The sequence below is a fragment of the Hirundo rustica genome, chromosome 3 (assembly GCF_015227805.2).
Source record: "Hirundo rustica isolate bHirRus1 chromosome 3, bHirRus1.pri.v3, whole genome shotgun sequence".
Taxonomy (NCBI): Eukaryota; Metazoa; Chordata; class Aves; order Passeriformes; family Hirundinidae; genus Hirundo; species Hirundo rustica.
In genome coordinates, this window is record NC_053452.1 from 78,899,261 (window position 1) to 78,912,496 (window position 13,236).

Below are 13,236 nucleotides of genomic sequence, written 5' to 3' on the forward strand. Positions count from 1 at the left end.
GGCCCCGGGGGTGCCGCCTTCTCTCGCCCGGGCTCGCGTGGCCGAGGCGGTCCCGAGCTGCGCAGAGGCCGCGGCCTAGGGGAGTCGGCGCGGCGCCCCGCGGGGCTGCGGGAGGGCGCGGGATGCGCAGCGGCGGCGCCGGGGCCTGTGCCCGCCGCCAGTGAGGCCCGAGGCCGCCGCGGATGCGGCCCCGGCGGCGCCTCGGCCAGGCCCGCCTCGACCTGCGCCGGGAACCGCCGCCGAGGCCCGCGTAGCCCCGGCCCCGGCCCTCGGCAGCCTGGTGTTGGACCCTCGCGTAGCCCAGGCCCCCTCTCCTCCCTGCGGTGAAAGAGGAGGCATGTCCGCTGCCGCCTCCGCTGAAATGATTGAAAACCCCCCGGTCCTCAACTTCGAAGAAATCGACTACAAAGAGATCGAGGTGGAAGAGGTGAGTGAGGGTCCGGCCGTCCCCCAGCCTGGCCCTCCCCACGCAGACCCCGAGCGCCCCCGTGGTTTTCCTCCCCGGCGCCGTCCCTCCGCTGCGGAAGGGGCCGCGGAGGCGTCCCGGGTGCGGCGGGATGCTGGCACCCCCGCAGTGTACCTACCTGACCGGGCGTTCTGTGCTCCCCGTGGATGCTACAGCGGCTGGCACCAGCGAACCAAGGCCGTCTAGGTGGGAGCGGAGGTGCCAGCTTACTTCTGCCGGCCCTGCTCCTGGATGCCTTACTGTGGAGTTTTGTTTAAACGGGATAGATTTATTCAGGACTTTAAAGTTTCGCCGCCCATTTTGCCACTCACTTTAGTATGGGTGGCAAACGTATTTGTCAAGAGGGAACTTAATTCTGATGTTTCTTTCAGCTCTCTATTTCCGTTTGCCCCTGCTTTCACCTTCTGCCACCAAACTGAGCCATTGTATATATAATGATCATACCACTCTTAATGATTTTCTAAATTTACAGCCCTGTGAGCTGTAAGGGTAAACAGATTTTTTTTTTTTTCTTTTTTTTTTTTTTTTTTTTCCCCAAAGGCTGTTGATGTTGCACTCAGGGATATGTAACATTTCATTTGTGACCTGTGCCTGTTACCCAGGAAGTGACATTCAGTTATTTTATAACAAAGCTGGAAGCAAGTTTTTCTTCTATGAAAATCACATAGTGAAATTATTTCAGGTGTACCTTTCATCTGGGGTTCCTGTAAAAGTAGGGGGTGTGTGATCTAGGATGGCTTGCGTGCTTTAATAACAGGCTCAGTAGTCTCTATATACTACAGTGTTGTTTGACTCTCAGAATTACACAAAAATATTGCTGCTGGTTTTGCCTTTGTCCCCTGCTAAATTCTCTACAGGTATGAAGTTGCTTCATGTAGATCCATAACAAATTTGATGAGGCCAGTTTATAGAGTCTGGACCTAACAGGCATCCAGGACAGCTGAAACAGTCTCTGTGCTTTTATTTGTAGTTTACCATCTTTCTCTTTCAGTAATTACTACCCTATTTTCCTTAAAAAGTTTGTGTGGAAGTGTAGTATGACAACCTGCGTCTCAGGTTTTTAGAGTAGTTCACTAGATACTGTTCATAATTATCCTACTGGGCTTGGGTCTCCTGGGGATAGTTTGGGGACCTGAAAATCCATATTTCCATGGAACACCAGGATGCTTTCTGCTGTATTCAGGTAGTATTGTGATAACTTTGGCTTTCACCATAGCAGGCACTGGAAATTTTCAGAAGACAGTATCTTTCAAAAGATTGCCTTCATCTCTTTCTATGATTTGGCAGTCATAAAGATTTTTTTTTCTGTAAGTCTAGTTGTTCCGCCTCCCTTTATGCATTTAAGTATTCTGAAGTGAAGGTATTTTTGTTGTTTTTACAACACTTACTAATAGCCGGGGATCAAATCACATGTTTTGGGAGAAATAGCTTTTCTCACCCAATGAAGAAAGTTTAATTGTGTAATCCATGGTAAGAGGTGTCCAGTGATGGCTCATAGAAGTGAGTACCACATCTGCTGTGTTAGACATAGCCCTTTGAATGAATAAAGTGCTATACAAATCTTTAATCCTCACAACACCCTTGGGGAGGTTGTTAGCAAGGATTGTATTGCTGTTTTACATATAGGAAATGTGGAGCTACATAGTTTGTAATTGGTGTAACTGGAGTTTAGCATTCTAAGGTTTAGTGCTCAGAGCTTGACTGTGTCCCACACGTGTGTGCCTGGCACTCGCAGAAACAGGGCTGTCAGCACAAAAATGTGTCTAGAGACAATGCCTAAGTAGAAATTTGTTTAATGCAGTTGTTGCATTATTCTCAACACAGTATCTGTGTAGAGATAAAAAAACTCATGTGATATAAGCATGGGAACTCTGATATTGTTTCTATGAAAAAAATCTGGTCACAGCTGGTATAGCATTTTAAATGTCCCTGTCCTCCCAGAAGTTCTTATAGGCCATGGGGATACCCTGGTGCTGAACACAGTCTAAATATCCTTGCACAGAGGAAGAAATAAGACCTACTTTACAAGAAAACGGATGGATTGGAGATCATACTTAGACCTTGCTTTTCTGAGCTGTGGGTGTTGACCTCTTACTCATGATGCAGTTTCAGCACGAATAGTCACCTTCGTAATCATAACAAAACACACATCCTTACTGAGGATTTTCTGTGCTCTCACTTTAGGCTCAGAAATTTTCAAGGATTTTAAGTGGCTGTAATATCTCAAAATGGTCATATTTGTGCTTGGCAAACTTCAGATGTTTCAAAATGGAGTGTTAAGAGATCTGCACTGGAAACTCAAGTGCTTTTATAATCATAGCTTTGCTGTTGTATTATCAAGGCTGTCTTGTCAGCAGATAGCAGTCCCACTCTGCCACTGGTTTATTAATAGATATTGAAGTTCTGGAATACTTGCAGGCTCAGAGACCTTGCTAATAAATGTGAGATCTATAAGTGCACTTTCATTTAGGTTTGTCTGAACTGTACTGAGATAAAAACAAGAATGTACCATATTTCCCTTTAGCTACCATGCACATGACTAACTGTAGTGTTACTTCCCACCAATCAAACATGTCTCCAGCTTCAGTCTGCCTTTTTGTTATTTCAAGGGCTTAAAATGAGGTAAATCATAGAGACAGTTATTATGAAAGAGTTGGAGTCAAATCAAAATTGATGTGACACAGCAGGAGCATCTTCAAAGCTGTAAGGGAAAAAACAACATAAAACTTGTGTTCAGCAGAACATTCAAGTTACTATGCAAGTTTTAGATTCTGAAAATGGCTGTTTTAAGTTTTTAGTATTAGATAAACAAATCATTAGAAACTTAAAAAAACCCCAAACAGCTAATATAACTGAAATTAAGTCAACAATAAAAAGCCTAATAGCCTTGTTTTAAAATCTAGAACAACACTCCTGTTGTTTCTTCACAAAAGGATTTCCACATCTAAGCAACAAACAGACTTTGGTTTTAATTGTTGTGGCAGCCTACTCCCTGCCACTCTTTCCTGAAAATTCCACATGCTTTCGTCCATGGGGTAGCTGGGTAACAGTCCCATACGTGACCAAAATGTAGACCTCTTCATCACATGATGTGTGTATCCTTGGATTGCACAGCCAGAGGTACATGTCTGGTCATGTATACTGCAACCCTGCCCAGTCACTGCCTGATGTAGACAAGTTAAAAAACTAATCCCATATTTGCATAATTGCAAGTTACTTTTGGATGGTCTGAAAGTAAATTATTTGAAAGCTGTTGTTGAATGCTCTACTGGCATATTGCAGTTTACAGTGAAGTTTATTTCCAACAATCTATATGGGCAATAGTTAATTCCAAGAGAATTAGGGTAATGTTTTCTTTGAGATTAAGAGGTAAGCTTTATAAATACTTCTTTTAGAAAATTTACTTAAGGTTCCAGCAACTAAGGAGATGCAATTTAAAGTATTTCCACCTTAGATATTTTTGAAATAGTTAAATAATTACATTAACTGACTAGTGTGCTGAGAACTATATGTGTTCCTTCCAATTCTGGAGCAAAGCAGTTGAGAGGCAGGAGAATGAGCAGTACAGCAAGGCAACTGGGTTTTGCTCCCCTTCATATAGTTAACTTTTAAAAAGTTAGTGAGATGCAGTGACTGATTATGTCCATTACAAGGTAAAGCAGATTTGTGTAAGCTGCTGTTGAGCATGGGGCTGTTTATTACCTCCATTGTTTCTGTGTTCTGGGGAATCATCCCCAGTTACAGAATACCAATCTGAAAAATTGGAAGAACTTTGGAGAACCAGATATGATTTGAGATCTGAACAGCATTCTTGGATATCTGACATGATTACAGAGGGACTGGTTCTCAAGAACCAAGGGCGGCGGTTAGAAATCCATTTGAAATCAGTCGAATTTCTCAGCCTTTTTCAGTAAGACTTCAAGGTGCAAAGCTGGGTATTCAAAAACAAAGGCAAAAAATAAGTGCGTGGTGAAAACATATGCCAGTATTTTCTCTGATTTTACTTTAAATATATTTCTGAATTGATTCAAATAACTACTTAAATGTAGTTTAGTTACACCAATGGAAGATTCTCTTCATTCATTTACATAAGAAAATAGCTGAAGTGTCAGCTGGGGTGTTGAATTTATAGCAGAAGTTATGCAACACCAATTCCATGTGGATGAAATTTACTGTGCGATGAGTTAGAAGATGGCTAATAAGCTAGTTAGACTCTTAATGTGGCACTTTACATTCATTCCTACACATGCAGATATATTCAGTGAATCAGGTTGCGTCCTGTAAAAGAGACTCATACTTCCCTCTTGTGAAGAACACATAGGAAAGAAACCTCACAGGTCTTCCTGTTCCAGTGTTGAAAGCAAGTTCCATATTTATGAGATAATGATAGTTCTATATCTAATACTTTTTCCTAAGAAAAAAAACTAGAACAACAGAGCAAGTTTCACATACCCCTTATTTGTTCCACCCAGTGGATTGTCACCAGTATTTTACTGGTTGCAGAATACTTGTTTGGTTTTTTTTTCAAAGAGCAGTAATTTTAGACAGTGCCAGCCCAGAAAGCTCATGTTAGAGTTCTGCACCCTGAGTTCCTCTTTACCCAACATCTTGTTTTTAAAACAATAATCCACTCTCTGGGCTGCTCTAACAGAACAAATTGATTCATGCTAGAGCATCAGACAGTTGTGTTGTTAGTGTTTTTAAATTGCTGGTAATTACAATGAGTTCAGTTCCTGGGACAGATGTATAAAACTCGTATCTGTGTAAAAGCTTTTCAGTATGTTATAAGCCAGAATGAAAGTATAACTTGATAAACTGTTATCTTTGAGATACATGCATTTCTTGGAATGACTTCAGCTGTCAAAATGCGGGGAGGTTTGGTTGCATGTTCAGGGCAAAGGAAGAATTTCTAGAAACATAATTTTCAAGAGCAGGCTGGATAGGGTTCTGAGGAACCTGGTCTAGTGGAAGATGTCTGTGCCCATGACAATGGGGTTGGAACTAGATGATCTTCCAACTCAAACCATTCTATGATTCTATTATTTCAGGAACATGAAAGATGATACTTTGATTCCTCATAAATATGTTCTAAAGAAGCTGAAAAGATAATTAATTCTTAAAACAGAACTAAATTCAGATAGACAAGACACTGAATGAAAACTGTACAGTGTTTTACAGCTCTAACAGATGAAACCCTAGATAGGGACCAACTGTATGAGTTTGTCAAGCAGAACTTGCCTGTATTTATTAAGAATGTAAGTTGTTTTAATAACCAGTTTCTTTCAGGAAGAAATATTTTTTCTCTGTGGTGTTTTGCATAACTTCCAAGTTGAAACTTGGAAACTAAATGTAGACTAAATGACTTAGTTTACTTCAAATTAGTAGGATTGCTTACAGGGGTTTTCAGGGTGGGGGAGTGGAGAGGATTTGGAGGTTTCTTCGTTGCTGTATGAATCCCAGAAAGGAAAAGCAGCATTTAGAGTTGTGCTGACACCAGTACAAATAAACTTAACCAGTCAAACAACATAGCTGTAAGAAATGGCAGATAGATCCACACTCCTTCCTAAAAGTGCTGCTGGGGTATTGGCCGCAGTCATTTGTGGCACGGGGCCGGTTTGCTTCAACCTACTTAATAAAGCATAGCACACACAGAGGAACCAATGCTGGAATTTGAGGCTAGTTGAATGAATGTTAGAAAGTGTAGGCATATATTTTTAGAAGCTCTAAACTGTTGTTCATGGCTTCTTTTTTTTTTTTTCTTTTTTTTCTTTTTTTTTTTTTTTAATTTGTACTCCATGTGCCATACAGACAAGATATGTGAAAAACTGAAAATATTAGTATACTTTATTAGTACTGCTGGATCTCTGGTAGACAGAGAGAGTAGAAGCAACTGAATTTTAAAGTGTGATTCTCTATTATATTTTATAACACATTATAGAACATTTTTTTGCAGTCTGTCTTTTGGAGTTTTTGGAGCTTGAGAGATCCAAACGTTCAGCTTGCATACATACCATTTCATTAGCAAATATGCCAGTAAAAAAAGCAACATAGATATTAAATATAATTTAAAGCCTGTTGTCATTTTGGAAGCATAGGCTTTGTTGGGTTTCTGTTCTTGGATTTTTGTAACTGTTTGTCTTGCTTCCCAAAATTGTAAATGAGCATGTCATGCAGTAGATACTGCAAATTATGAAGTCAGTTCTCCAAAGAATACTATGTCTGCTAACCAGGGAGCTATTATATTTTATTGCTGTCTTATATATCCAGCAAGGTTTTTTTTAGAAAGAAAAGCACTAGGTATCCAGCATGCAGAACTACCTTACATGGAAACTTTATGGATAGAGAGAAAAACTTTGCATTTTTATGTTTTTGAGTGAATAGAAAACATGTGCAGTTAATGCGAAGTTGAAATTATTTCTTCCAAAGTTTTGACATTTGTTGGGGGATTATGGTGTATCTAAATAAATGGTAAATGCATTTTTCTTGTTTTATGGGGGGAGGGGAAATTTTTGGTCACATCCCATAGGACAAAATACATCCTTAAAGTCTTAACATATCTGCAGTCTCTATTTCCTGCATGATTTCTAGTCTACATAACTTAACAGTCAGTATAGTCTACATACTTACAAGTCAGTATCATGTATCTTTGTTTATGTACAGCATTTGATACTATTTGTACACAGAGACAGAAGTAATGCTTGTTCCAGGGTTCTTGTATGGTTCATATTCTTTAAATAAGACTCTAAATACATTATCTGGAAAATATGCCAATGGCACTGTCCTTCACCATGTCACTTCGTCACATTGTAAAATGTAACTTTTTACTAGTATGTATTTTATAAGTAGAAGAATAAATTTTAATACTCTTTTCAATCTTTGAATTTCTGTAAGTATTACTTCCAGTTTAAAATGTTTTTGTGTCATGTGGTTTTTTACAAAATTAATTCTCTTCTGTGGGAGAGGTAGGCACAGAATTGTTCCTACTCTATTTCTGAATGTCTCATCTGCCCTATATTTTCCTTTTTTCTCCAGATGATATTTAAAGGAACAGAATCTTTTACCAAAATAATGTGTTTATTTTTAGATGATTTTCCAAATATACACAGTGCAACAGATCAACTGCTGTTTATTGATTTGTTGTGTCAGTAATTGCATTAACTGTGCTTCATAGAATTCCAAATATGCAGTATTGCCCAAACATATGGTGTGGCACCAAAAACAGGGAACAAGGAGGAATGAGCATGAAGAAAGAAACTAAAGTTCAGGCAGTGCCTCCCTCCTGCATTATTAAGTTATTTCGTTCCAGCAGACGGTGCTGAAGGAAACTACATAGCGTTTAAACCATTCTGACAATATCTAAGACTTACTCCTTTAAAGAATAAATTTAAGGGAAGAAAATGATATGTAAATGGACTCCACCACAAGCTGCATTCTGTTGATTATAAAGGGGTTTTTGCTATAAGTAAGGTACTTTCTCCAGGTTAAGTAGGAAAAACACACTGAGTTTTCACATGTGGGAAAGTTCCATTTGTATTGGATCCATCATTGTTTCTGATGGTTGCTCCTTTCATGTGTTATCCAAGAGCCTAAGCTGCTTTAATGGAGGATCTGCTCTTCTGTTTTCCCTGTATCCTAGGTAAATATTCACTGCATTCATGTCCTCTTCTCAAGTTCATCCCTCTGCCTAAGCAGGCACCAAGTCACTGATAAAGTGTTATGAAACCTTGACTGCATAATCATTTATCAAACTGTTTTCACCAACAATAAAATTTACATACCTGATAGTCTCACAGCTTTCTATTATGTAATTAAGATTTAGATTGCCTGGTCAACTCTTCCTCTTGGTGCTTGATGCTGATTTTATTTATTTATTTATTTATTCAGTCATCAGTGGGACTTCTTAAAGTATATCTGATTCTTGAAATTTATTCCACTTTTCAGCTAAAACCCAAATACTGTGACATTTGTGTCTCAATGTAAAACTCTACACTGGGCAATATACTTGTTTTCTGTGAGTTTCTTCATTTAATAGAAACATTGTTAAAAAATACAACAATATTGACAAATAATTTCTTTGGTGTATGAACTGGAAATACATGTACCAACCAGTTCTCAGGATGAAACTTGCAAATAGTCATGAATTTATCTGTAGGGAAACAGTATGTATTTATATTGACTTATGAGCTGAATACCATGTGGAATTAAATGGAAGAGATACATGGGCTTTCTTTTTTTTTTTTTTTTTGGTTATAAATCTGAAAAATAATTATATTTAATGTATATAAATATATGTAGTATATATTGCATAATATTAAAATCATATACATATACATAATACATGTAGTCTATTTGTACATATGGGCATATACAAGTCTTTTCAGCAGGGAAACATACGACTAGCCAGAGAAAAAGTGAGCCTGACCCATCACAAACTGTTGTAAATTATTCAGACTATTTAAAAAAAAAAGTCAAATTACTTCATTAAATTTTGAGACCAAGCTTTTAACTGAGGTGTATGCACTGTTTTCAAATAACTTTTTGTTTCTGTCATTGGATTAAATGTAACAGAGTTGTAGTTGAAAACTGTGAAAGAGTATGAGAAAAGATTTATTAAGAAAAGGAACCTTCTAAAATATGTCTCACAGAGGCTTGCACCATAAGGCTGTAGTGGTTTCACGTTCGCTAATTTTGACCTTTTCCAGCCGGGGCACCAATTTGTGTAGTGGTTTGAGTGTCTACCAGAATCATTCACTCTTTTTCCTACTGTGTGATATGATTAGGAGAAAATGCAATGCAGGATCAAACTTAAATGGTGCAAAGATAGATTTGACACACTAGAAGAAGAAAATGAGAATCAAAATGAAACTTTCAAAAGCACTGTTCACTTTCCCACTAACAAAATAAAGGGACAAAACCTGTGATTTTCTGTCGTTTTCATCACTTAAAATAGTCTTTCATCGGTTCTTAAGGATAGGTGTCTCTCTTAGAACTTCCATGGAGACATTGCCACCAGAAAACGGTTCTCTGGTGGCTCTCATGTCACGAATCTTGCAGCCACCTGGGAATAAAACTCTGCAGACTGTGATTTCCCCTCCCATTAGCAGCTTTTCCCATTAGCTGCCCTCATGGGCCATATCAGCTTATCTAGGGTACTGTTTAAGGATGCCTCTTCTAGTATTAAAAAAAAAAGTTCTTCTATCTCCAAAATCATCTTCATCTCAAGGAGCAGAGGTTTCTTTTTCCCTGGGAGCAAAGGGCTTCGTATCACTTTATCTTCCTCTGTTCAAAATTCTCCATTAAATCTCAGTTATATCAGTCCACAGCTATAACTAGATCTCTGCATCCCCCCAAAAAAGCATTTTATATGTTACAGGGGAATTTTAGTCCATTTTCCGTGGCCTCATAAGAGAAGTCCAGCCTAAATGAGGCAACTCCTCAATCCTTTCTCCCACTTAGGGCTTAACTCTCTCTCTTCACTGACTTCCATCTCATACAGTGTCTTTCCATGGTTCACTCTATCCGTTTCCTCTCACTCGGAGAAGGATCAGTGCTCCGCAAGTTTCATCTCTGTAAGGAAAGAGCCAACATCTTGCCCATGGCCTGAGGTGGTCATGTGATCTCTGCCGGATGACAGCCGCTAGGATTTCAAAGCTATGCCAATGGGGGAGGCTCAGAAACGGCAGCCAGGATCTCAGTAGTTAGGTAGGCTGATGGATGCCTTCCCCTCCACCCCTTGGTCTCATCAGGGGTGGCCCAGCCCGGGCTCGGGGCTGCTCCCGGGGGCCTAGGGGAACATTTCCCTCGGCCCAGGCCAGCAGTGAGGTAGGCTTTAAAGTCGGCTAGATATTAGTAGCTGCAGCCTGCCCTTCCCCCGCTGGTAGCTGATGGGGCTCAAGGGTACAGCCAGGCCAGAGCTGGCTCCCCCCAACAGGGAGGAGCAGTGGGCCTGGCCGGCCTGGGCTGCTCCACGGAGTAGCCACAGGGGCCGGTTGTTACCTGTTCCTCCAGCCAGAAGGAAAAAGGCCAGCTCGGACAAAGTCTCAGCTTTATATGTGTATTCCCAAAGTTGCATCCAGCTTCCTCAGTGGTCATATAATGACCTCTGATAGGTCCCTGTCCTTTCTACAGGAAATTAATAGGTCCTTACAGGGAACTAAACTTTAACTAAAAAACCAAGCTGTGTTAACCCATGAGAAGGCCAACTGTATCCACCTAGGAGAATTCATTTTTTCCCCTCTCCTTTTACCAACGTGGAAGGGAGAATTCTTTCCACTCATTTGGGTAACCCTGTTTGGATTCATTCACAGTGTAGGGGAGCAGCAGATATGGAACTGTATTGCTGTCAATACACTTCATCCTGTACAAGTTGCTCTGTGGCATCCTTCTCTCATTAACTCTCTGTAGTATTTCCCAGGTGCTTGCCCAGTGGATTTTTATGTGCTCACTGACCACCATTTCTGTGAAATGCAGGCTTACAAGCACACACACTGATTGATGACATTTTCCTTGTTCTGTAGGTCTGGTCATATGCTGTGCAACGTGGGTAGAGGCTTTGTAATGGACAACTCTTGCAGCAGTAGAAGGTGGGGGACCTGCTAACCCCAAGAAAATGAGTAATTTTATTCAAAATGTGGTCTGAGAGAAAAGGAAATAACAAGGAAAAATGTTTGGGACTTTTATGTCTTCCAGTGACTCATTGTTTCCAATTTGTTTATATGTTCTATTTTTGTAGGCTGCTCATCTGTCATTCGTATGGCTTGGTGTTTCCAACCTCACTTGTGGAATGCAAGAAAATAGTGTGTGTTACATCAGGACAGGAGTCAAGGCCCTGCACTTTGGCTGGGGGATGAGGTTACAATCAGCAGGTCCTGTTCTTTAATGGAACAGAATGGGGCATGTTCTGTGCATCTCCTGTGCATATCTTACCACAGACTCGGTCTGTGAACCACTGTTGTGGAAGGTAAAGGTGAGATGGCAGGAACTCCGGGAAGGCTAAGTGCATGCTGTAATGTAAAAGAGAAGAATATTTCTTATAGTAATAAGGAAACCAGAAGATGAAAGTGCCTGTGATCACCATGGCTGTCACAGGCAGCTGTCTCTTACATCCACATGAAACTTAAGAAATAATAAGCATAATTTCCCTTTTTTGATCTTTCTTAATGAAAGATCTTGATGGGTTTTTTTTTTTTAATTTATATTTTTCATCTCTTCAAATTGAGACCTTGATTGCAGACTTTCTCATATCCATCATGACAGTTTAGCAGGTCTTGAGTTATGCACTGCAGCCTTTTCTATCCCATTCCCAGGGGAAATCAGTTTCACTATTTATTTTTTTGGAAAGCACATAGTAAGAATCTAACCAAGAATGGATTACATAAGTGGTAGTCAGTCCCCCCTTCTTTCTCCTCCCCTCTCCTACTTCTCGTCTTGCCTGCCTTACATTTTTTGGATTTGAAGGAGCTCCTTTTCCTTCTTTGCCTATGTGTGCCCTAGGTTTCCTCCTCCTCAGCATTTTCTTTTGAGCCTTTGAGTAACAACACACTTGTCTGTACTTTCCTGTAGTGGCTGCAGTCACTGTGTTGGAAACACCTTCATTTCAATTTTACATCTCATGTGCATGTTTTGTCATTATTCCTGCATTATTCCAAAAATGGACTATTATCCCATTTTTCCTCTGAGGAACAATTAAAAGAAGTGAATTTTCAATAAAACATCATGTGTAATTCACTAGTAACTGAAAGTGCCCTTCTTTCTATCCTGCTTTCATTTCTAGACTTGATTTCAAAGAGCTACTCTAAATAATGGTGGTGTTAAAGCTTCTTCACAGCAAAGGTTAAAGACTCTTGTTTAGTTTTTTTTCATAGTTGTAGGCAATGTTAATTCTAAATAAGCTGGAAAGCAGACTTCAATAGAAAAAGGGGAAGCTTTGTTTATAGTCATGATGCTTTTTTGGAGGACTTGCAGGATAATTTACTGCTATCACACTCTTGAATCATCTGTGAGAAAATGAACTGATAACTTTGAGCACATTGACCATCTTGTCATGATTTCATCATAGTCCTGTGCAGTCGTGTATGCATTTAAATTTTAGAACTCTTAATTCCTATTTTTAGCAAGAATAAGCAAATACAGCAGAGAGTTAAAATTTCATGGGCAAAACCTAAAAAAAATATTGGTCTCATTCTTCTAATTTTCTTCTGTGCAAATCTTGTTCTAAATAATTGAGATTATACTTTTCTGAAGTAGTGTCACTGCACATTAGTAATAAAATGTTTTGTATGTGTGTTTTCCAATTTTTCTGTACATGATCTCTTGAGCAAGCTTAGCTAAGACCAGTTATGCTTTGGTGGCATAGTATTCAATTCCTACTACAAAACTCAAGCCTGTTAATCTTCAGTTTTCTAAATTAAATTTCTGTTTGTGAATTCCTACACAGTGGATCGAAGCCATTTCAAGTTTTAACTCTAGTGTTTTATATTTTGTTCTAGGTTGTTGGAAGAGGAGCCTTTGGTGTGGTCTGCAAGGCAAAATGGCGAGCTAAAGATGTAGCCATTAAACAGATAGAAAGTGAATCTGAAAGAAAAGCCTTCATTGTAGAGGTACAGTATGTTTGATGGGAAAATATGGGGTTTGGTAGAGTTTGTTTTATGAATTCATGGGTGCATTTAGTGTACTAAAAGCTATGTCTTCAAGACAAGATAAATGCTGCCTGTGGTACCCAGTTCAGGCTTGGACCCTTGTCTTGCAGAACACATTACAGCTGCTTTAGT

The 13,236-nt window shown here is 39.6% G+C and overlaps 1 protein-coding gene across 11 annotated transcripts in view; it reads left to right on the forward strand.

Annotated features, from left to right (window-relative positions):
* The first annotated feature begins 202 nt into the window (after positions 1-202).
* Positions 203-13,236, forward strand: part of MAP3K7 (mitogen-activated protein kinase kinase kinase 7) — a 47,845-nt gene continuing 34,811 nt past the window's right edge. For 10 of the 11 annotated variants that reach the window (XM_058419719.1, XM_058419721.1, XM_058419720.1 and 7 more), the window contains exons 1-2: positions 203-427; positions 12,955-13,065. In XM_058419719.1, the coding sequence (XP_058275702.1) occupies positions 338-427; positions 12,955-13,065 (201 nt within the window). In that variant the 5' untranslated portion in view covers positions 203-337. The remainder of the gene's footprint in view (positions 428-12,954; positions 13,066-13,236) is intronic. The other variant, XM_040058295.2, reaches the window with a different exon arrangement.